The following is a 25,035-nucleotide window of genomic DNA, read 5'->3' as shown; positions in this document are numbered from 1 at the left end:
TAAAATACATTTAATATAATGAGCCTTACAAACAATGTTTTACCTGCTTTGTCAGCAGGGACCAGTACGTACTGATCATCTAATCTAATTTCTTTTTCACTTCTAGATTATTGAATACAGAAGGATAAATGGTTCTCATATTGCCCCTCAATCTTTTAATGTGCGATTTTAACATACATCTGATACATTTAATCCATTCTGACAAAGTGTTTAGGTCTTCTTGTACCTGATACAACAGGTAGTGAATATTAAATGTTCAAATTTTCATTTTTCTTTTTTTTTTTTATTTCTGTTTGCTTTTCAATAATTTTACCCTAAAATAAACTCGAAGTGCATGTCCGGACTAGCATGTGTATGAATTGTTGTTGCTTATTTTAATCAATTGTTAAACACTGTTAAAGGGGTATTGAACTAATAAAGATGAAATACATATACAGGCCTTCATAAAGAAATAACACAGGAAACAAGAAATGAAATATGGAGATAGTGAACAGTACTCAAGCTCAAGCTCTAAGGTCCATTAAAACAATACCATTTGGGAGAACGGCATACACCGACCTCCAAAACACCAGAGATTGGATTAGGTGCAACGGAAGACTAAGCATCCCCTGAAATTAAATTTTAACAAAAGTTTATAAGCTAAAATAATCTACAAAGATTGTGAATAAAATACCTTAAATAATCCTTAACGAGTGATTACGCGGGTACGCAGGTGAGTTAAGGCTAGGTATAGGCATTTTTATGCAAATAAACTAATTAAAATGTCTAAGGACTATATCTATTATAAGGGGAAGTTAAAACGTATTGTCTAATACATACTTGGTACCCACGAAATGAGATAGCCAGTACATATTATGACGTCATTGTTCTTTACTACACAAGATTATAATGGACATCAACAAAAATGCTTCGGCGCAAGGGCATACTCTATTTTATTTAACTGAAACAAGGTATATTTAGAAACAAAATATCACAAAGATTGCTAGTATTGCTGCACAAATATCAACAGCTCAGTTGTATAATTTCTATTTGAAAAGTTTTAAGTTGAATCAGAGTAAAAATGTACAGTCCTGTATATGTTTCCTTAAATTCCGATCAAATGAGAAAATGCCTAGGATTTGTGCAGTAGTTTAATTAATCTATAGAATATTCTTCTTACCATTATACAATTTTTATGTAAAATTAAATAAGGTAATCCCTTGCGCCGAAGCTGTTTTGTTGATATGTTTTATAACATCAAGTAGGTAAGAACAATGACGTCATAATATGACGTCATAATGTGTACTGGCTATAACATATCTGGGTACTAAGTATGCATAAGAAAATAAATCAAAACTTTCTCTGAATAATAAGTATACCTCTTATGCGTTTTTATTAGCTCATTTGCATAGAAACGCCTATACCCAGCCTTAACTCACATGCGTATGTTAAGGCTGCATTCAGATATCCTACTTGCCAACACAGTATGACGTCATAGTAAGCTGTATGACGTAAACTTAAAAGATACTGATTTCTTAATATCTATATTTAAAGTTTAATTTTAGGACCAAGAAGTGAATGGCATCAATCAAAAACATAATATAAACTAAATCTTGTCGTTTTGGGGTGGCATAAATATCACGGGGGTTAAATACCAAACCCATTACGTCATAACTATTGATCAAATACCGAGTTTTGGTAAGGTTTCATGCGAAACTTTGGAATATTTTTTTCTGTTTCGGGAGAGTAGGGTTCTAGCAGCACTTTTCATGACCCAGTGATCTTTTTACATAATTATTTTTACAAAAAGAAATAAATTATCCACGGGGAAGTTTTGAACTTTTCACTTTTTCGTTAAGGCAATTTCTCTATTTATAGACGTCACGTGATGACGTCTTAGTGGAGTGCTTCTTTTAGCCTAAGACTCAATGACGTCTATACAATGGATGATAATTGATTTGATATGAATTATATAATTGATTTGCGGGGTTTTCACTCTAGTTTTTAGGTTACTTTTATTATTGTAGACCTTGGTCTTGTCACGATCTCATAAAAAGGACCATGTCTTCCCTTGACCTGCCTCGGTTTGGACATCATAGACAATGAGGACTATTGATGGAATCTACGTCTAAAGGCATTTATTCCTCATTAGAAAATAGCTGTTGATAGTATTAAAGATTACTTAATTGGTGTTCTCGTTTAACATATCAGGACTGTTTCTAGATTTAAAATGTGTGTTCTTTTTTCCGAAGATTGCGCGAAGTCATGCTGTAATTTCCCAGATTTTCCTATTTCATTATTAGCCGCCCAAACCAAGGAGATGTTTTTAAAAGGTAGTAAAGATCACACTAATGCACATTTTAAGGAAGGTCCCTCCTTGACATTTTCCTCAAATAAATGTTTTGGCTTATATTACCTTTATGACTACAACTTCTGGAATAAGTATACCTCTATCTTTTATTAACCGGCTTCAACCCAAATCAATAGTCGGTAATTTTTGATACAAAATTAAAGACAGTATTACCTCTTTACTATTACTGTAAAATCACATGTTTCCCGTGGGGTAAAGTTTTCGTGGTTTGAGGAAAATATATGGGTTCATGGGGATTTTATTTCGCTGATGAAGAATTGTTGAGTAGTAATATGTGTGTAAAATTACATTGCATGGTGGACATGAATTCGTGGGTCTCTTCATACATCGAAAACAATGAAAATTAAACCCCCATGAAAATTAGTGATTTCACAGTATCAGATTTTATGTTTGTAATTCATAAGATGTCACTATCATTTCTAAAAATAAAATTGAAAATAAGAGGGGAAGGTTTCCAAAATGGAACATTCAAAAGCATGACAAAATTTGACATTTCTGCCAATTGGATTAACATCTATTTTTTTCTGATTGTATTTAAGATGTTACATTCAATAACAAGAGGCCTGTAGGCCACAGTGTTTACCTGAGTCACTTTGACCCTGTCGTTCTTCATCAGATGTGTTGTCCTCTATACATGTAAAATATTGATCGTCTTTTGTGTTACCCCACCCTGTGAACAGGGGCATGAATTGAACAAAATCGAATCTACACTACCAGAAGATGTTTCCATATGAATATGACTAATCATGGCTTTGCTGTACTTGAGAAAATTTGTAAAGTTTCTTTTCCTATATATCCCATTGTAAAACTTTGATCGCCAAATGTTCCCCTCCATACCTCCAAAAGAGGAATGGAGGTGGTGGGAGGGGGGTCATGATTTAAACATACTTGAATTTTCACTACCTGAAGTTGCTTCCACATTTATATGACTAATGGTGTCTTCGGTGTCCTTATGAAGATATTTTTTTCACATCTATTCCTATATAAAACTTTGATTCCCTATTGTGGTCCCACCATACCCCGGAGGACATGAATTGAAAAATTTTCAATCTATACTATCGCGGGAAGCCTTCACATGTTTCATTCTTTTTCAGGTCCAGTGGTTATTAAGAATAAGATTTTAAAAGATTTTCCCTATATAATTCAATGTAGATATTCTATTGGTTCCCTATCGTGGCCCCAACCTACCCCCCCCCCCCCCCCCCAAAGGACTTGATTTGAACAATTCAGAATGTACATTTTCTCAGGAAACTTCCACATAAGTTTCACCTTTTCTGGCTTAGTGGTTGTTGAGAAGATTTTTTAATCATCATTCTTGCCTTTTCTTGATTATCTCCTTTTCGAAGGGAGCTTGGCTATTTATTTTAACAATCAAAAATTCTCTTCACCCAAGGATAACTTTTGTTAAAATTGGCCTAGTGGTTCTTGAGAAGAAGTTGAAAATTTGAAAAGTTTACAGACGGACGAACACCCAACAAAAGTGGATCAGAAAACATCACATTCTTTCGGCTTGGGTGATCTTAAAATCAATAAAAGTATATTATTAGTACATCACAGGCTTTTTTTTTTCAAAAACTCCTATATCTTTAAAACTGATATACATCATCCTTCACCATCAAGTTGAAAACTTGTCATTCAAAAATATTTCTTCATAAAATATGTTTATTTTTTTTTCTTGCTTTGAAAACTGATGAAGCTTTATTTTAGTAGATTATAAGATAAGAATAATTTGAAATTTCTGCAAAAAATTTTACAAATATGTACGCTACAATGAAATATTTAAGGAATATATTTAATAGCTAGCCAAGTTATGCTGCATAACCTGGGTTGGGGCAGCTAACGCTTATAAACCGCGAAGCAGTTTATAAAAAAGCGTAAACTGTCCTAACCCAGGTTATACCAGTATAACTTGGGTAGCTATTAAATTCATTCCTTATAATTTAATTTTTCTTCTTTAAGTGTCAAAAAATAAGACAATTTCTCCTTCAAAAATGCCTTCAAATTTTACGTATTTTTAATTTAACTTCAAGCGGATTTATGTTTTTGACGTACGTCATTGTGACGTAGGAAAACCAGGTTATACGACATAGTCTAATTTTCTTTAATCCAATCAAACAACGCGTTACAACCAAAACTAAATTAAATGAAGATAGCGAATGGTATTGAACTGTTCAAGCTCAAAAGTCCATTAAACAATACAAATTTTGGAGCAGAGCAAACACGAACCACTAAAACATCAGAGGTGGGATCAGGTGCCGTGGAGGAGTGAGCATCCCCTACCGACCGGTCACACCCGCAGTGTACTCCTTGTCATGATCGGGAAATAACGGGAAAATGCGTCGACAATTCAGTGTGTAAATAATGGCCTAACAATTAGTATGAAAAACGTCAGTCAGCATTTGTCTTAATGATAGATTGTATTTGCTGACAAGGTCATTGTATCGACCATAGAACTTATCAAATGACGACTTAAATCGAGACTGCTGCTATTTTTGTTTCATCAACTTGTTTGTCAATAACTTACCTCGTTTTAGAAATTGTTCATACGTAGAGCATGCTCTTGCATATCGAATCAACTGAGAGATATAAACCCCGTATCAGGTGATGAAGGTATATTGCTGCATAAGTAAGGGAAGTTGACAATTGAAATGTAAAAGTCATCACGTTTATCATATAGCTTGTTTGTTAGATTACCATTAAAGCCTTCATCTAGTAAAATATCCAAATATGAAACAGATGTGTCAGACTCTGTGGTATCTTTTATTTCAAGCTCACCAGGATATATCGTATCGACATACAAGCATTTTTTATTTGATAATATTTCTCGAGATTTTAACAATGCATCACATCAGTAACCCTCATTATTTTTCCGATAAACATGCCTTTAGGTTGATAATCCATTTATGGTTATATCATTTTTACTGTGTAGTTCAAGAAATCTTACGGGTTTGCTTGATATTTAAATTAAATTTTATGATATTGGTTTGACTTACTCAAAGTAACCTAGGAAAAATCCAAAGATGTGTTTATAGCAAAGAAGTCTTCATGTAAATTCTAATAATGATTTTTTTTTGTCTCTATTTCGTTCCAAAGAAAGTGATATAATAAATATAGCGCTTTGATTCGGTCAATCCATAGATATACAAAATTCGTGCTCAGTCGTGCTGTAAAGTCGATATATATATATGGATCGACTTAAAAAATGGCTATATTTGTATAATATGTGTATAGTACCTTTAAAGATCGGTACAATGTATTAAGTCAGCATAATTGAAATCCAAACTTTTGCTTCGGCTAGCCTTCGCTTCACGGTCTTAGGAGTGAGACTGAAAATGTGCAATCTTTTGTGCACTCAATGTCTTTTAGACTTTAGTGAAGCGCCAACTCTCTGTTTCCTTGTATATATTCACTTGTGTCTCTAAAGTCGCTGGCATTTCCAAAGCGGACTTTCACAAACATAACTGATTTAAGCTTGAAATCCAGAATTTCATTTTCGCCATCATTCCAGCAAGATATCCAATCATTTTTTTCATGCTTTATCAAGTCATATCGTAGAGTTCTTCCACAAAGTTTTTCACCACTTTTGACTGCTTCCAGAAGAGATAGTTCCAAGGCAGGGGTTTGAACAAATACTCCACATTCCAATAATATTTTCACAATTTTATATCTACCAAGATATGCAGCCAAGTGTAATGGAGTCGGCAGTTCATTTTCATTCCTGTAAAGTGCAATACCTCTATTTTCTTTGAGTAACAGAACCAGGATATCTGCATAATTATGAATAGTCAAGTAAAACACTATATTATTTCCATATTTCTGTGTGGGATCACAATAACGCCTATTGGTATCATACTGAGAGTGATTAACTAAAGCATGTATAACGGCATTGTCGTTATGAATATCATCCACGCGCATTTCGATGTCATTTGGTGTTGTTTTAGTGTTCCCAACTTGAAGCAAAAAATTCAACACGTTTCTAAAGCTTTCCTCTCCTGGAAATACAATGCTAAAATGAAAAGAATAGAACATGCCTGTTTTCATGCTGTAAGACGGTTTGTACACCTCACCAAGTCCGTACCTGAGACCAAGCATTGCAGTCTGAAGTACTGAATAACCTTCGTTTGTCCTCTCTAATCTTTCTACATCCTGATTACGAGCTTCAAACTTGCTCAGTAATTCAAAACGTCCTGCATATGCTGCTATATGAGCACATGTCCAATTTTCCCCCGTTTTTATTGGATCTCTATACTGAAGGATAAAATTTACAGCATTACTCCAGCCATGAAGTACACAATAGTGAATGAGAGACAGGCTATGAAAAGACTGTCCTCCGATCTTTGCATCTACAAGATTTTCAACATTTCTATATTTTTGTACATATCTCAGTATACATAAAATGTATTTCTCCTTATCACATGTAAACTGCACAATTTCTGAAACTAATTTGAAAATAGCTGCATCAGTTATGGTGGGTTTTCTTGATTCTTCTAGATTGGTGATGTGTGGACCAAAATCTTCCAACAACATAAAAAGTAGTGTCGGTTCTTTTTGTGGACAAAATGGCAATACTTTCAGGAGCTCTGATAGAACGTCAATCAGTCTTTCTGAAGCATCCAAATGTAAAAGATGAGACACAAAATTGGGATCGGTGGAAGCAGGATGCCAGGCTATGTCTCTAGCTGCAAGCAATGGTTTTGATGTGATATCATCGCCATCATCACCATGCAACATTCTCTGGCAAAGATCACTGAAGTTTTCTTTTGTAATCTTCAGAACAACTTCATGCTGCTTCATCTCACAGTTTTCGGTTCGAATCAGTTCTTGCAATTTTTGTCTACTACACATTTTAATTACAACATCGGGTGCCAATTGCCCAAATGATACTAAAACTGTCTCAAAAATTGTGTCATGTGAAAACACGTATTTTCCTTTTGATGATTTAGAAAGAAATGATCCATCCATTGAATGTATAGCATCCTGTATTTCAATTTTCGTGATGCCTTCTAAACGTACTTTACTGCAAACAGTCTCATATAAGGCAACGTCGAAGTCTACAATACAAATAGATCCATGTACAAAAATATAAGACAAAACTGTGTAACGTATTTTTTCGTATGTATTGTTTGAAGTGCGCATGTTTTCTATTCGTGTAAATAGCTCTCGGTTTGGACGCAAAAAAAATGCAGGCCCAAGTTCATAACATTCTCGTATTGTGAAAAACTGGAAACATGTGAGAGGAAAACCATAAAAAGGATTAGACTGGACAATTTTTGTTTTATCCAAGTCTGATAATTGACATATTTTCTCTGTAGCATTTTCTTTGAGATGCCCATTCATCTCTTTGCCTTGCAAACTGGCATTTTTGTTAATATATTTCTTTTCATAAGCTTCTAGCATTGTTAATTTTTCCTTTTCTGACAGGGCAAATTCTTTGGAGAAGTCAATTATATACCTTTCACTAAAAAATTCATAGTACTGGTAAAAGTTCTTTGCCGCTTCCATAACATTTTTCCTTATCCCAAACATTAGATATATATTTTGCCCTTTTATTGAGGGAAAAATAAAATTTACGTGATTTTTCCACTTTTCCATTGCATCTGTATCTAGATTAAATGAACCGATGAAATCATCAAGGAAAACAATAAAATTCCCATGGACATTTACTACTTTGCTCCATTCCTCTGGATATTTTATTTCAACGGGTGTAAGTGGATTATCCCTGGAGTTATCTAACATATGACACATTACTTCATAAGCCGTAGTCGTTTTTCCTTCTCCACCATATCCTACTAAAACGGAAATTTTATACTTTCTCAGCTTTTCTATTGTTCCTTGGACAGCGGATGTAATCGTGTATGTTTCTGATGACCGATGTGTCCTTAGCACAGTCGCCGTATTAACTGAAAGAGAATCATTTGATCCATGATTTGACATTATATCATACATATTATACATTATAGTTGATTTAACGGATCTTTGCTTTACACTTACATACAAATTCACATAACTATTGAACTTTTAATTAGCAGCTCATTATTCAATTGAACTGGATGCTACCTTTTTTCATTTAAACGTAAGTTTGGTTTTAAATTATTTTATCATAACCAAAGAAATGTTACTTATTAATTGCAATTCATATGTTGTAGCATACCGGTATATGTATAAAAATATTTCATACAAAATGTCATACAAAATAGTCTTTTGTATGATGTTTGCATATTTATGCCCCCGTATCGAAGATTCGGGGGTATATAGTTTTTGCCCTGTCCGTCCGTCTGTCTGTCTAGCTGTCTATCTGTCTGTCTGCGAAAACTGAAATATTGCCAATAACTTTTGATTGGTTGGAGCTATGGATTTCATATCTCACGTGTGTATTCCTTGTGACAAAACCTTTCTTTGGGTACCACCATATTTGACCTTTGAACCTTGACTTTGGAGTTTGACCCAGTTTTGCAAAATTTTACCCAACTTCAACCTTGGCCGTAACTTTTGAACAGTTGGTGCTAATGCTTTCATACTTTACCTGTGTAATCCTTGTGACAAGACCTTCCTTTGAGTACCAAAACTTTGGCCCTTTGACCTTGGACTTTGACCTACTTTTGGAAAACTTTAACATTGGCCATAACTTTTGAATGGTTGGTGCTAAGGCTTGCATACTTCAAAAATGTATCCTTATGACAAGACCTTCCTTTGGATACCAATAAGTTTGACCCTTTGACCTTGACCTAGGACTTTGACCTACCTTTGAATTTTTTTTACCTTGGCCATAACTTTTGAACCGTTGGTACTAGGGCTCTCATACTTCACATATTTAATCCTTGTGACAAAACCTTCCTTTTGATACCAATAACTTTGACACTTTAACCTTGACTTTGGAGTTCGACCTACTTTTGGAAAACTTTGACCTTGACCATACCTTTGGAACGGTTGGTGCTAGGGCTTTCATACTTCACATATGTAATCCTTGTGACAAGACCGTCCTTTGGATACCAACAACTATGAACCTTTGACCTTCGACCTAGGACTTTGACCTACTTTTGGAAAACTTTAACCTTGGACACTTTTGAAAAGTTGGTGCTAGGGCTTTCATATTTAACATGTGTTTTTTCCTTGTGACACGACCTTCCTGTGGTTACCAACAATTTTAATCCATTGACCTTGAACTTGGAGTTTGACCTACTTTTGAAAAACTTTAACTTTGGTCATAACTTTAGAACGATTGGTGCTACGGGTTTCATATTTCACCTGTATATTTCTTGTGAGAAGGCCTTTCCATGGGCACCATTAATTTTGACCATTTGACCTTGATGTTTAACTCACTTTTGAAAAACTTTAAGCTTTTCCATATCTATTCAATGGTTGCTGCTAGGGCTTTCATTTTTCACAGGTATATTCCTCGGTACAAGACCTTTCTTTGGGTACCAACATATTTGATTTGCATTTGAGAAAGTTTAACCTTTGCTATAAGTTGCCATACTGGTGCATCAGTGTTTCACAAAAACATCTTGTTTAAATAGGAAAAATCATACATGCCTTGTCAGTTACTGAGAAAAAATGTAATATTTCAAAGGTATCAAGTGAACAATTTGGAATCTGCACAACTTAAAAATACATACAAAGTTACTAATGTGATGAAATACGACCCTGCTGCGGATGAGAAGATTTTATACAAATATTTTTCATAATTTATTACATAAAATCTTATTACGTAGAATTACATTTTTCAAAGATTTTTTTTTTAATTTCCCGACTTTAAATAAAATTTAAAAAAAATACTATCTTTTTAAAACTTGCCCCCTTAACCGATATGGGGGGGGGGGGATGGTTTGAACCTTTCTTCCTATTGTGGCCCCTCTTATAAAATTATTTAGATTCTACACTTTGCCAGAGAGCCTTTACAGAATGTTATCTTTCCTACTAGCGGAACTTGAAACATTGATTAATAATTTGACCCATTTTTTCTTCACTCTCTCACCGTTCACGGTAGCTCAGTCGGTAGAGCGCTCGCTCCGTGATCGGGAGGTCGTGAGTTCAAATCTCGGCCGCGACTGACCTAAGTCGATAAAAAATGGGTAGCAACTGTTCCTTCGCCATGCGTTCGGCACTTTGAAGTGAAAGTTGCGGGTCCTTCGGATGAGACCTTAAAAACCGAGGCCCCGTGTCACGACAGGCGTTGGCACGATAAAGATCCCTCACTGCTCAATGGCCCTGAGTGCCGAGTAAAGGTCAAAATTTGAAGCCCTTCACCGGTATATGGTGACGTCTCTATATGAGTGAAAAATTCTCGAATGGGACGTAAAACAATATACAATCAATCAATCAATCTTCACTCTCTCCTTGAAGGGGGACAGGACCCTTCGTATGAAAAACTTTAAATTTCTTTTTTTTTCACTGAGACAGTATACTAATCATTGTTGAAATTTGCCCACTGGTTAAAGAGAAGTCAAAAAGTGGGTAAAGCTTAAGGATAGAAAAACAGACGTCAAAGATTCGGTGAACTAAGAATATTTATAAAATATTTCACAGAGAAAACGTAAAACTTACCCATGCATTGTTTGCAAGCCTAGTTGAACGATAAGTAACAATAATCTTTGATTTTTTCAAAAGATTAAATGGCAGTATATGATATGTTAGCCATAACTGACAATCTCTTACCTAAAATATTTCTTGCTTCAGGAAAAATTGCAAATTCATCTGTAAAAATAAAAATGCATCATATTGTGGTTGGCCATGCTCCTCACAATTATTTATGTTAATTCAAATAAAATCATTATATCATTGCAATTAACATAAAACACTGGCTATAGCTATTCACAATTAAATATTATTAGTCCAGTAAAATTATTTTTATTGAGGTAAAAAATCATTTACTTTTATACTGAGTAAAATTAATTAGTGGTCATCCAGCTCACAATTAACTTTATTGAACTCCACAGAAAAAAAATATTACTCTGTCAAATACTTCTCACAATTAGATATTTTCACTGAAGTAAAATATCTACCAATTTCAAGTTTCTAGGGATGAAAATTTTCAATGTTACACTCAACTACATGTAATATTTCTTAAATCATACTGAATGACTTATAAAAACAAACATAATTTAGAGAACTGAGGGCGCATAATTTTTTTGTTTTTAGAATAACATCCGTCGTCAAGCGATGGAGAGTAAGGTGTAAAGCTAGGGTAATAGTGTTTTGTTAACAAATGTTCCTCGATGAATCAGTTTCAACTAATTCACATGAGAGTATATTATATCAAAAGTATAACACCTGTGGGTTTTTTTTTTTCTTGCTCGTTATTTGAACTTTCTTACTTAGCTTTTTAAGGCTGCAAAGCTTTTCTCCTTGTCTTTCAATTTCCTGATTCTGTCTTATTTGCTCTTTCATTATTATATCTTGTGTACCTGAAGAAGAAAATCCATTAAGTATCTTACAAATACGTTAAGTTTGCAGCCACAAAATCCTTAAAAAAGTTATTATGCTTTCATCTTCAACTTTGAACCTTCAGTATTATTTATCATATTCCACGTACTTTTAACATCAGAAATCGTAACTTGTTGATCATCAATAATAGAGAGATATCTTTCTTGTTGCTCGGGATCCATTGTTTCATTTTCCAAGAAATTTATAGCATCTGTGTAAGTTGTCAACTTCAATGCTGCTTCGATTTCTCCTATAATAAGACGCAATTCCTGCCATATACTATGAAAATCACTATCATTAAGCGAAACACTCCCACTATGCCCGCAATACTTATTCCTTATTTCTCGAACACGTTCAATATTTGCAGATACGCTCCGATCCATTGGCTTTGGAGTTTTCCCCCATCCATGCTGGTGTGATGGTATGCCACTTACATTACGGAGGAGAATGTAAAGTAATGACAGGTCAAATTCTTTATATGTACCAGTGAATAAATCTTTTGCTGGATACAAACATTCTTTCTGATTTTTATTTAGTATAAAACAGAGTTTGTCTCTTTTTTCTTGCAGCACAAATGGAAATTGAATTTCTGTTATATGCAGTTGCAAAATTTCCCGAAAAAGGTCTGTAAATACGTCAATTACTACACGTGATAAACGTGCTGCATTTGTCGTCTGCTTTGTAGATGCGTATTTGCATTGGGCCATCTCAGGAACATATCATCTATAGAAAAATAACACATAATCATATGGATGAGACAAATATTTATTTTGAATAAATTATAGAATGGACCTTTTTACAAAAGAATTAAATCTATGAATCGACAGCAGAGATGTATTTTTTTTTAAATTTGATATTACTTTTAGCTGTCTTTCGACACAATATCTAGATCACTTTCATCTTCTCTGCCTTTAGATTAAAATGACATAATGTGCGTCTTCGGATTTTATATTGATTTTCTTTTTAGAAATAAGGTAGAGGTACTGTGAGCAAGCTCACAAAATAATACTCTGGATGCATTTTTTTTAAATTCCCCATTACCAATTAAACATTTTTCTGCCAGTGGTTTTGAGAGGTGCAAATGACCTTGGTGATAATCATACAAATTCTCAGATTATCAGCAACCTTCGTGAGTTCGTGTGAAGTATATGAACTCCCAATGTTCCTCCATTGCAAAATATGAGAGTACAGTAAAAATATACATTTTTTTCTGTTTGTGACCTTGAACTTGCCCAAATGATCTTGGACCAAGGTCATGATACACCAACAGGTCATAAGGTATCTGTGTGTCACGTTTGAACTTCTCATTTTTCTCTTTTGCAAGATATGACAAAAAAACCCGTGGGTCACAACGCTCACATCATTTCCTTTAGCCCTGTTGTTCTTCAGAAGATATTTAAAAAAAGATTTTATATTCCCCTAAAAAATAGTGATCCCATTTTATGGCCCTACCCTGATTATGGGGTCTCTAAATTCAAACACCGCGAGGATGCTTCAATGTCAAAATGACTAAAATGGCCTTTCAATTATAGAGAAGAAAATTCTTTTCCTGTATACATGCATTGGGTAAAATTTCATCTAAATAAAAATTGGCTTTGGAACCAAACCCCACTCCCACCACAACAACAACAACAGGATTTTTTTTTATTTCTGCTTGTCACGAAATTTTCTGGGTTGGGAATATATTGACTGGGGTGGACCCTCCCCCCCTGGAAAAAATTCCTGGATCCGCGCCTGATTATAATGACCGAATGATGATCAAAGTAGTTTGCCTCACAGTCACAGTGCCGCATTTGAAGTTAATGTTAATATAATATAGTACATGTATGTGCACGTATAAAAAAAGGACCTCTTTATACATGCAAATGCTATATACAAGATACAAGATTTATTAGTCCAATTTGGGCCCCCGGAGGAGGTTAATTACAATAACTTCCAGTGCCCGTGGATGGCCTCGCAATAAATTTGTAGGTCATACTGTTATTTTTCTAATTCATATCAAACTATATATTAATCACTTCAAATGTCCATGTATACAATTGTAATTTTAATACGCAGATATTTTACACATCTGTATACTACAATGTACAAAAAAAAAAAAATCTCTAAACGAATTACATGTGTCCGTACATGTGTATTATGAAAGCAAATTTTAGATTAATCTGAAGAAACTATACCTCTTAGACGACTGAGAGCATTGCATTTCATATACATTCAAAATGAACTTCCCTTCAAAAGATAAACTTTTTTGAAAAAGTTCTAAACAGAAAATCCTCTGATTGACGACAATAATCCTAGCAGTGATCTCGTTTGTTTGTTGTTGTCATTCTTTCCGCCCCATGTTTTGATGAATATGGAAGCGCATAGAAGTTTAAATAACGTGATTTACTCACTTTTTGTTATATTTCTTTTTTAAACTCTAGATATTAACTGTGGCTAAGTCTGTATGGCAGAAAACTCTGCCTAATAACCGAATACATGTAATACCATTTGTTTTCTTGCTATAATCGTATTTCCTTTCTTTCATTCTTGCACACACAGGTACTTGGGTCTTGGTTTATAAATATGTATGTACCTTATTGATATGTTAAAGATGTACTTTACCTTTTTTTTTTACATATCAATAAGGTACATACATATTTATAAACCAAGACCCAAGTACCTGTGGTTGCACAAATAAAAAAAAAAATAGAAATATGAGTGCCATTAAATGTTAGAAACTCCAAATTACGCTAAAATATGAACTGCCAAAGCTTATGTCAGGAGTCCTCTTTTCTATGACGAAATTCTTAAAAATCTACAATGATTTCGATACTTTTCAAACAAGAGTGAATAAAAGTAGCACCTTATGAACAGTTTTCAATAGTTCGGATACTTTATAGTTAAATTATGAGGAATTTCGCTAATATTATTCTCGTTTTTTAGACCTTGTCACAGCAAAATTAGTCCTGGTTTGTGACCATTTGTTGTCTTATGCCCCGTACAATGATAACAAGGTGTAGCAGTTCTATTTTTATATTCCCAAAGTACGTGTTGCAGTTTTGAACAGGAAACAAAGGTTCATTTTATTTGTGTAAAACTTGCCCCATTTTTCTCACTTGGAAATTCAGAAGTTCAGTATGGCTTTATCACTATGAAATTGCCAAGAGAGCGGACCATCTATATAATATACATGTATGTACCTCGTTGTTGAAATAAAATCTTGTTTACAGTATTCTAGAGTTTTCATTCACCTAAAGGTCTGTCAGTTCCTGATTTTGTCTAAAGAAAGTGAATTCTCGAAAAAAGGATTTCGTGTGAAAATCGAACAACTAGTATTATTTAGAGAACGAGACAGGTACTGTTTTGGGGTGGACGAGTGCGTATATAGCACGAGTCTCCACCCCAAATTTGTATCTACGATACAGAACCTGTCGAGTTCTCTAAATGATTTGTGACACGATCAATCAAAAAAAGCACCGCCCACTTCATACCTGTGCAGCATCCAAACTTCCGCCAGAGTTCGTTTGTTCTTTCTGTAGATGAGGCCTCGACAGGGAGTATACATCCGCAGTATATATATATTTTCACGGACAACGTAAGATTTAGTCAGATTAGTTTTGACAACGGGGTAAGACGTAACAGACTCGAAGTCAGTCTTAATTGATAAGGTGGACGATTTAACTGTTTAACCTTGTTGTAAATGGAATTTGATCCGAATTATTTCAGGGGTCTTAAAATCTCAGTTAACTATATAGATACACATACAGGGCATACAGATAGTTTTTCGATGGACTTTGATGTTACGGATTTTCATTTTCTTATTGAAATGCGACATTAAAAACGAAGTGAAAGAGATGTGCGGCAGTCGTCAGCGATAAGGATTTAAGATGAAATTAAAAAAAAAAAAAATCCTAAAAAATAGACTTGATTGAGTTTACACGAGAAGAGTGGAAAATGGGGGGGGGGGGGGAGGGGGAGTGCGAATTTCACGTAATGTATGCTGCATCCGCGAACCGATTGGCTTTACTATTTTGAAGGGGACACAAAAAAGCAGGGAAAGCAAACAGGTTTTCAGGAATTTCTCCAACATAGGATGTTTTCCATAATTGCGATTTTTCCTTTTCGTTTGGATCGAAATAACGTGTAGATTCTGTGTGGAATAATTTTTTTAAAAGTGATTGAGAAATTTTGACATTTTACATTCCTAAGGAAATATTTCTTCAAATTTATAACACAGGTGCTTGAGGACAGGACCCTCCCTCCCTCCCCCCCCCCCCCGATACAGACCCCCGGGCCTGTTCGACTTTTTCTCATAAATTATATATGGCTGACACATTTATGATATAATCTCTATATCAGCAATTCGGAAAATTGACTTAAAAAAACATTTTATAAAAATTACTTCCCTACCCTATATATAAAAATTTATATATAGAGTGGGGTAGATTTTATAAAATTTTTGTTTTAGGTAATTTTTCCAATTGTTGGTATAGATTATATCACAAATATGTCATTGAAGGATAATTTATGAGAAAAAAAAGTCGAAAATGCCCGGGGGTCTATATTGGGGGGGGGGGGGTCCTGTCCTCAAGCACCTGTGATTTATAATAGGAAAAAAAATCAGCATTTACTATTTGTACGTGCTTTTGATAAGTTGAATCAGATTTATTTTTAGACCGTGCTGTATTTTAGATGTAGAACAGTTGGCTAATACAAATACAGTATACAGAGCTAATACAGAACGGAAAGTAGCTCCGCCCACTGTATTTCTGTTCTGTATTGCTAATACATAACAGCAAACTTCAAAGAAAAACACCACAATCGTGTCACAATATTGTAATACTGTACAATGTCAAGGTGCAATATGGTAATAATCCTCAAAATAATAATTTTAGTTATCAGAAGTCACTAAAATACAATAGTCTTGACTATATCAATATTTATTACTGGCCTTGACCTATAGACATTTAACTTCTTCATTTCAACTATGAAATAAAATGGACGCATGTCAACCATTACATTTTATTTTCTAGCAGCCTTTTATACACTAAGGCTTCTCGGTCCCTTAAATTTACAATGTTTGTTTGTTTGTATGTTGTTTAACGTCCCTCTCGAGAATTTTTCACTCATATGGAGACGCCACCACTTGCCAGTGGAGAGCTGCAAATTTTGTCCTATACTCGGCACTTACGGCCATTACTTGAGCAGTGCGGGATCTTTTTCGTGCCAGCACCTACTGCGACACGGGACCTCGGTTTATATGGTCTCATCCGAAGGACCGGTCTCCACGCCCCACAGTGGGATTCGAACCCGCGACGTAAGGATCAACTCCTTACTCCGAGACTCTAGAGCAGACGCTCTAACCACTGCGCCACGTGAGCGACTAAATCACAATGACCTGACGGTGTGTGAAAGACAAAGGATATCTAATTTTAAATTTCTTGTAAACCTTCTCCTCTGTTTTTTGCTATGCTCCCCTTTCCAAGACTGTCATTTTCCCTTACAAAATTTTCCCCAGTGCCCCCATTTTGGCTTATTTTTTATTTTTTTTTTTTTACCCACTTCCCCCGCAATCATGCATATTTTAACGCACATCACCTTGTATTGCTCTACAGTGCGCTACGGTTAAGCGAATGAACATGAACATGTAAATCGGGAACACTTACATCTAATGTTGTTGATATCTACAGCCTTGATAAGATTTTAACCCCCCCCCCCCATATATACACTCCGGGCCATTTTCTCATTGTTTTGTTCCATAAATAATTTTTCTAGCACACATTTAAGTGGAGGAGGTCCTGTCCACAAGCACCTGTGCCCCTATTCAGTATGTGATCACCCATCCCCCCTCTTCAGTATGTGATCACCCATCCCCCTTCTTCAGCTTGTGATCACCCATCCCCCCTCCTACGTATGTGATCACCCATGCCCCTCTTCAGTATGTGATCACCCATCCCCCTCTTCAGTATGTGATCACCCATACCCCCTCTTCAGTATGTGATCACCCATACCCCCTCTTCAGTATGTGATCACCCATACCCCCTCTTCAGTATGTGATCACCCATGCCCCTCTTCAGTATGTGATCACCCATACCCCCTCTTCAGTATGTGATCACCCATCCCCCCTCTTCAGTATGTGATCAAAAGTAAAACAAAAGTTAGATGAGACATTTTATTAATCACAACTTATAAAAGATGTACAGAATGATAACGGGAAAATCAACACAGTAATTAACATCCAATGTTTTGAATAATTTTTAAAAGAACATTAAATAAATAACTCAATTACCTAAGAAACAAGGATTTTTTTAATGTGAAATTCACAGCAAAACTAGAAGGTTCATATTCATGAAATGTAAAAGATATTGATGAACTGTAATACAGACAGATAAAAAAAACAAAACAAAAGGCACACCCGAATCACAGTTGGATAATAAACAAAGTGTAAATAATCAAATTATTTTAGAGAAAAAAAGAGACTAAATTAAGGCCCTCAACAAGCAACTTGCACTTATCAGAAAAAACATCTTTTAAGTCAACAAAAATATATAAATATATATACCCGGTATATACAAAAATACATCATTATTCTAATAGAATTAAAATCAAAATGCACACAAATACTTGTAAAATTATCACAGTTCATATAACATATAAATAAAGTCTCTAAATATAAGGACGGAATATTAGTGAAATCTCTATGTAAAAAAATTTAACTTTCACATCCTTTGTGCAATGTATTCTAACCAACAAAAAATCCATTTAAATGCTTTAGAGTTGTCTGCCTTTTAATCATTCAGTTGACACAAGAGGGCAGCACCTTTAGATATCCAGTAGTCTTGAGGCTGCTTAGAAGGCAGATGAACAAACACCACAAAGTTAGTGGAATGCCCTGCAAAAAAAAAATATGGTGAGCATATCTATGAGTAGCATTGCTACATGTATGTGACTGCTGTGTCTATATAAAACTGTAAAATGAAGTTAACTGCATAAAAACTAGAAAACTTGAAAAAAAAATCTCAAAAGTTTGGTTTTTTCAAAATGCAGAGAAAAAGATAATGTAACTTTAATTTTGTAAGGCTCCGTGGTTTATGCAGTCTTACTAAAGAGGTGTAATAGTAGGAAGATGGATGGGAAGAAAAACACTGTGAGATAAAATATACATATCAATAACAGTTCTATTTGGAGAGGTAGTTTAATAATAAATGTCCAAACAGGTCCTTGATCTCCTGAGTATAAAAATCTTGACAGTACTCTAACCTGTATAACAATTATTTACATGTATCTGTATATCATGAATTACCTGTTGTGGACAGGACTCCAGCCCTGGCTGAGGTTTTGTACAGTGGGGCAATATAGTCTGCCTCATCAGGAACAAAGTCCATCTTAGGCTCCATGTGGAACATACACAGTGCTGAGTTCATTATGCCTTTAATGGAGTCTGTGACCACCATTTCCTTCTCATCCCAGCGGAATCCATCCATAAACATTCCATGGACCAGGACACCATCTTGAGGAGTGGGCAGCTGCAGGAAAATTCAAATATTGTTTTTTTAAATATTTTTAAAATTTAAACTTTAATCCTTTATTGGGTTGAATTTCATGACTTTTTTTTAAAAAAAATGTACAGTAAACATCATTGAAATATTTTTCAGATATGGCGCCCCAAATTTTCACAATTCCAGAGTTTCAAATGCTGTAATACAGTGCTTCTTACTTCTTTGTCCAGTTCAATCTCCTCCCCAAATTTGAGTTCCGCCATCTGAGCTGTGACCTCTTTCTGATCGCGGAAATGAGGGAGAGGGTGGAAATGGAAGGTAAGGTGATCAATGGGAAGGTTGTACTTCCTGGCATAATTCTGGAGGGTACCAGTCAAGAACCCTAAACGAGAGGGGGAAAAATCAATATTGGCAGTATATATACTCACAATAAACTCTTTACTTAAATATTCAATAGCCGTAAGTGCAATGCAATGGGATTTGACAGCCCCTGAGGTTTAGTAATTTAGATGAACCAATTATCTGATAAACTCACAATGTACAAATATATATATAGCCATTTTTTAAAATATAAGTATTAAAAAACGAAAACAAACCTTGAGGGAAGAAGAACCCAGACATCCAGAAAGATTTGGGCTGTCCGTGCCTGACCCAGTTATCAATGAAGGCACATCTGTAAATGAGGTCATTGACCCAGCTACCCAGGGGCTTCAGGGAGGGGTAGGCAGCGTTAGCCCACAGGCTGGGAACCTGACTGTTGATGAAGGCTTGGTAGACAAGTTCTAACTCATCACTCATCACAACAAAACCTTTGATGGCCTTCTTCAGCTGATCAAGAGAGTTCTACAAAACACAAATGGAAAAAAAATCTCTATAAAAATATATTGTAACAATGTGTTATATTAATATTTATCTAAGAAGATTTGATAGGTATGAGTCTTTGTATGAAATAAAAACTCTTAAAATGAATTTGTTGTTCCAATTTGTTGAAAGATATTCTGTTCATGGTACATAGAATGGATTCATTTGACTCACTATGTCAATTTAGAACTGGAGACATATTGCATCTTGTATTTGAGAATAGTGCATAAATAACCTTGACCTCTACTAACCTTGATGACCTTAAGGAGCTTGTTAAATCTGTCCACTTCTTGAGTCAGTACAGTGGTCAGTGAATTCAGTCGACCTTTCTCGTCTGGCTCAAACATTTCCTGATTGGCCTGCTCAATGTCGAGTTTATCCATCAGTTTACCCAGAATGCTCTCCGCTAACTCGTACACAATCTCATCGTTGGATTTTCCAGTACCACCACTAGACTGACGGGGTTGGACATCCAGAATGGTCTGGATCAGGTGGTTAGTCTCCTCTGCCTGGAAAATACATTCATTGTTTTTTTTTACAGCATTCAGTCATTTACAGCATTTATTTATTTACACCAATTATGTTGATTATTAAGCTCAATTTCTTTTTACATATCTTCTTCAAAACTTGGAGAAAATATCTTTAAGAACAAAAATTTAAAAACTTTATTATCATTACCTGGAATGCAATGTTAGCATTTTCATGCATGCCAAATATCTCGGGTTCGTCATTAATAGGTAGAGTCTCTATATAATCTCTGTATTCCTGTAGTGTAGGGTAGTCAGGGGCATAGTATATACCTGTAATAATTAATAACAGTCAGGGACATAATTTATACCTGTAACATTTCACAAAGCAACATAATTTATTTCACAATTAATTTCTGTAATTAATTAACTTCATCTTAACATCACAAATTTTCAATGTAGGATTGTTATATAAGAAATAAGCAACAAAAATATCTATGTATTCTGCAGCAGAGAGAAAAGGTAGGGGCATGTAATGGAAATTATATACTCCATTTGTAAATGTGACATTTATCAAGCAGGGACATAGTGACATCATGCACAAATGTTAAAACTGCAGTACAGTTGAACTTAAGTATCTCAAACACTGATATCTTGAATACCATGTATATGTCAAAGTCCCAGTCACTTACCCTTTTAGTTTTTTTTACCCTCGAAATCTCAAATCCTAGGATATCTCAAATTATTTTATCAGTCCCATTGAGTTCTAGATAATGAGGTTTGAAGTATTTGAACTTGTTACAGTTTATAATTTCTTGGTGGACTTGTTTATGGAGTAAGTATTAACAAGTCTGTAGGTTTACCTGAAGGTGAGTACTTGTAACCCTCCTCCAGGGTGTTGGGGTAAAAGAAAGTCTTTAGGATGGTCTCCAGACATCTCTGATCAATAGCATCCGTCACACGACCTCCATAGGTAATCTGAAACATTTGTACAGAAAACTTTTATAACATCCTTTGACAATAAATAATTAGGAATGAAGGGGATCTAAACAAAAATGGAGGATAAAAAACACTTCATTTACAGCCACCGTCTATGCAACATCATTATTTTAACAATTATCAATGTGAAATCCACAAATAGTTACATTACACTTTTTTTTTATTTACATGTATAAGTACCTGATTCACAACAAATATTTATAAGCTAGGTAATAAAAGCAGAAGATTTGAGGAGGTAAATATATTGTACAATATAAAATTGTCAGATATAAAGGATATTTCACATACTTAAAAATATTGCCTATAGATGTGCAACCTCCTAAATTGTATATATTAGATTTCTAGTAATATTTTTACAAAATTTATTACATGTACGACACCTGAAACATTTAGAATGATACATACCATGCCTGTGATGTAGATAAGGGCATCCCATGGAATGACTCCTTCTGCACAGAACATCTGACAATTCAACTGAGCACACTCACGATCACTGTCACTGAACTCATACTGAAATCAAACAGAATATCATCAGACTCAAAATATCTTCATAGTTTAACTAAGCGCACTCAAGATCACTGTCACTAAACTCACACTGAAATCAGAATAATTAGAGACTCATAAAATCTGACAGATAAACTGAGCACACTCACAATCACTGTCACTAAACTCATACTGAAATCAAACAGAATATCATTAGTAACTCAAAACATCTGACAGTTCATCTGAGCACACTCACAATTACTGTCACTAAACTCATACTGAAATCAAACAGGTTATAATAAGACTCGTAACATCTGACAGTTCAACTGAGCACAATCACTCTCACTGTCACTAAACTCATACTGAAAACAAACAGAATATCATTAGTGACTCAAAACATCTGACAGTTCAACTGAGCACAATCGCAATCACTGTCACTGAACTTATACTGAAAACAAACAGATTGTCAGAGACTCATAACATCTAATGATTCAACTGAGCACACTCATGACAACCAAACTCATACTGAAATCAAACAGATTATCATAACACTCATAAAACCTGAGAGTTCAAATAGTAGTGAACCCACTCAAACTGAGAAAAATAACATTGATCATTTCTGTCATTCAATAAAGCTAACTTACTGTAACTTTCTAATACCATTTTGCAATTTTCAAAAATAGTTCTGGACAAATTACACATTTGTTTTTGCAAAAGAATATCTGGAGAAAAATATACCCGGTACCTCAACCTTAATACTGATTTCATGACTTAACTATAGCAACAGTTCTTTAAGGAGGAGGTGGCTAAAAAAAGAAAATGAGGCTTACCCTGATGTTCCAACCCAGAGGACCAAACTTCTTCCTCTCCAGAATAACAGCGTGGAAGAAACAGACACCGAAAATCATCCTCTTCCACTTGGATCCAAGCACTGAAAAGGGTTACAGTTTAATATCAATAAAATCAGTAATCAGACGCCACAGCCATTGGGGGATGGACCCCCCCCCCCTTTCATTTCTTTTTTGGAAATGGAATCCGAAAAGAGGGGGATCCGTCTCCCCAAGTGCATGTGTCAGAGGCCAGCAGTTTACATACTTGGTCAAAATTCAACATAAATTTCTGTTCATTGAAATTTACTTTATCTTGTATGATGGGGTGTACATGTACATATGATAGGTCAAGAAAGTATTTCAAGATAAATTAAATCAAATGTCTCTAAATAAGTTTTAGTAGAGATTTTTTTTAAATATTGTTTCTCTGCTTTGGAGTTCTTATATTTCACATCTATATTGACAGCTGACATAACTTCTCAACATTTTTACATATGTAACTTTATATTGACATATTTCCAACTATCAATAGAAACACATTTTAAACATACTGATTTCAAGCCTTCTTTATCTTACTGAAAAAAAAAAACAATGCTAAGTAATCAAAAAATTCTACATACCATGCTCTTCAAAGAACTGAGGTGTAATTTCAGCAAAAGCTCTCCTCATGTTGGCACGGATGCCCTTTGGTGGTTCATTGGTGACCTTGACACTGTTCTGAAGGACACTAACGGGAAAGTGTCTGGCAGGCATGGAACTGAGGAAAAGACGGAAGTCCTCGTGAATTTCGTCTGGTTTTTCGGACATGCCTTTAACTGTGTTTTCCATGGCCAACATCCAAGATGCTGCTAAGTGGCAATTCTGAAGGAACACCCAGTCACCCGTTTTTACGGCAGCGTGGATTAGTTTCTCGGCAACTGGACCTTGACCTTGACCCAGAGAGATGGACTGTACTCTATAAAACATTTAATTGAAGTCAGTTTACATGGTACACTCTGTATATACTTCTATATATCATAAGAAATATTTTGTTAAAACATGATTCAGTGCACCATAACACTAATATCCATGATAATCATGATTTATGACCAACAATAATAACTGCTCTGCTTACTTGTCTGTATATCCTTTGTCTCTGGCAAACCTGAGGAATGCCCCCATAGGATCTGACCCGGTGCTGAGTACAAACACAAGGGGGGTGATATTGTTCATGTCGTCGTAGAGGGTCTGAAGGCCGACGGGGGGACTCTCCACGAACTTCTTACCCAGGTTCTCACTCACAAACTCCGTCACAGCAAAGATTGTCTAAAAGGCACGAGGAATTTACATTTGTGATGATATATTTACAAGAGAGACTTTCATATATCTGTGATATAGATATAGAGGTTCATTTCTTCTCCAACATATCATGCACTGGGATCATGGAATACACTCAGGCTTCAATCTTAAATCTATATATTAATCATGTGAAAATTCTTAATAATTTCAGAATTTTCAGATACCATACACGTTCATTGAAAAAAAAATCATTTTGTACTGCTTGCCCTTTACACCATTTTGGGAAAATGTACAGATTTTGATTTTAAACTGTCTTATCATCCTTGGTCTAGAAAGAAAATGATTTTTCTCTTCAAGAATTTTACAAGAGCTGTGAGAAAAGAAGCAAATATTCTTACTTAAAAAAGGAGTTAAAAATTAAATTTTAAATTTCTTAAAGGTTTTTAAAAAGGCCTACCTTCTCTGTTTTGAAGACTTTGATGAACATGAGTTTCTGGAAGCTGGTCAGCCTCATTTCCCAGTGACCCTTAGTTTTGTCTGATTCCATGTCCTCCATTGCTCCAGGTACCCCCTGAGGCTCGGCAGGAAGAGCCTCATAATCTTCATAAGTTTCAGGGTTAGCTCGTACCTATAATATTTTAAATCATATCTCAGATAATTCAGATACTCTACAGTGATCTTCATTGACTAGATTGACTACTATCTCCTTTTTTTAGCACTAGGCATACAGCTATAACTGCAGCAACATTTTTGCCATTAGTTGGATTTCAACTTTCATTCTCATACCTCCAGATAACATCATCCAGTAGATTAAATCATGTATGTGATTGTATTTCTTTAAAGTATTTGATTTCTGAATCAAA

At 35.0% G+C, this 25,035-nt stretch overlaps 3 protein-coding genes across 3 annotated transcripts in view; all 3 read right to left on the bottom strand.

Moving 5' to 3' along the window:
• Positions 1-5,089: 5,089 nt before the first annotated feature.
• On the bottom strand, positions 5,090-11,033 carry LOC133198742 (uncharacterized). The gene is made up of 2 exons (XM_061334751.1): positions 11,006-11,033; positions 5,090-8,250 (listed from the first exon to the last, which is right to left on the bottom strand). Exon 2 carries the CDS (start codon positions 8,093-8,095, stop codon positions 5,720-5,722), a length of 2,376 nt encoding a protein of 791 aa, XP_061190735.1. The 5' UTR covers positions 8,096-8,250; positions 11,006-11,033; the 3' UTR covers positions 5,090-5,719.
• Positions 11,034-11,605: 572 nt separating this feature from the next.
• On the bottom strand, positions 11,606-13,980 carry LOC133198741 (E3 ubiquitin-protein ligase DZIP3-like). The gene is made up of 3 exons (XM_061334750.1): positions 13,951-13,980; positions 11,883-12,496; positions 11,606-11,754 (listed from the first exon to the last, which is right to left on the bottom strand). The coding sequence occupies exons 2-3, from the start codon at positions 12,478-12,480 to the stop codon at positions 11,606-11,608; spliced, it is 747 nt and encodes a 248-aa protein (XP_061190734.1). The 5' UTR covers positions 12,481-12,496; positions 13,951-13,980.
• Positions 13,981-17,989: 4,009 nt separating this feature from the next.
• The window catches only part of LOC133199044 (dynein axonemal heavy chain 6-like), a 45,113-nt gene continuing 38,067 nt past the window's right edge, over positions 17,990-25,035 (bottom strand). The window contains exons 59-70 of the mRNA XM_061334933.1: positions 24,630-24,800; positions 24,009-24,199; positions 23,515-23,849; positions 22,895-22,995; positions 21,987-22,091; positions 21,446-21,560; positions 20,794-20,915; positions 20,367-20,624; positions 19,851-20,097; positions 19,473-19,636; positions 19,059-19,281; positions 17,990-18,647 (exon numbers count right to left, since the gene is read on the bottom strand). Of these exons, the coding sequence (XP_061190917.1) occupies positions 18,544-18,647; positions 19,059-19,281; positions 19,473-19,636; positions 19,851-20,097; positions 20,367-20,624; positions 20,794-20,915; positions 21,446-21,560; positions 21,987-22,091; positions 22,895-22,995; positions 23,515-23,849; positions 24,009-24,199; positions 24,630-24,800 (2,136 nt within the window). The 3' untranslated portion in view covers positions 17,990-18,543. The remainder of the gene's footprint in view (positions 18,648-19,058; positions 19,282-19,472; positions 19,637-19,850; positions 20,098-20,366; positions 20,625-20,793; positions 20,916-21,445; positions 21,561-21,986; positions 22,092-22,894; positions 22,996-23,514; positions 23,850-24,008; positions 24,200-24,629; positions 24,801-25,035) is intronic.

The sequence above is a fragment of the Saccostrea echinata genome, unplaced genomic scaffold, assembly GCF_033153115.1.
Source record: "Saccostrea echinata isolate AGI-Se365-2 ecotype Australia unplaced genomic scaffold, CSIRO_AGI_Sech_v1 ptg000033l, whole genome shotgun sequence".
Classification (NCBI taxonomy): Eukaryota; Metazoa; Mollusca; class Bivalvia; order Ostreida; family Ostreidae; genus Saccostrea; species Saccostrea echinata.
The sequence above is the reverse complement of the archived record's forward strand: the minus strand, read 5'-3'. Positions and strand labels throughout refer to the sequence as shown.

What these genes read in the sequence shown, in the direction of transcription:
- LOC133198742 (XM_061334751.1), bottom strand. Translation starts at nt 8,095, where the DNA reads ATGTGTCATATGTTAGATAACTCCAGGGATAATCCACTTACACCCGTT.
- LOC133198741 (XM_061334750.1), bottom strand. Translation starts at nt 12,480, where the DNA reads ATGGCCCAATGCAAATACGCATCTACAAAGCAGACGACAAATGCAGCA. An exon ending in TACGATTTCTGATGTTAAAA is followed by an intron (nt 11,755 to 11,882) that starts GTACGTGGAATA and finishes TTTCTTCTTCAG; the next exon opens with GTACACAAGATATAATAATG.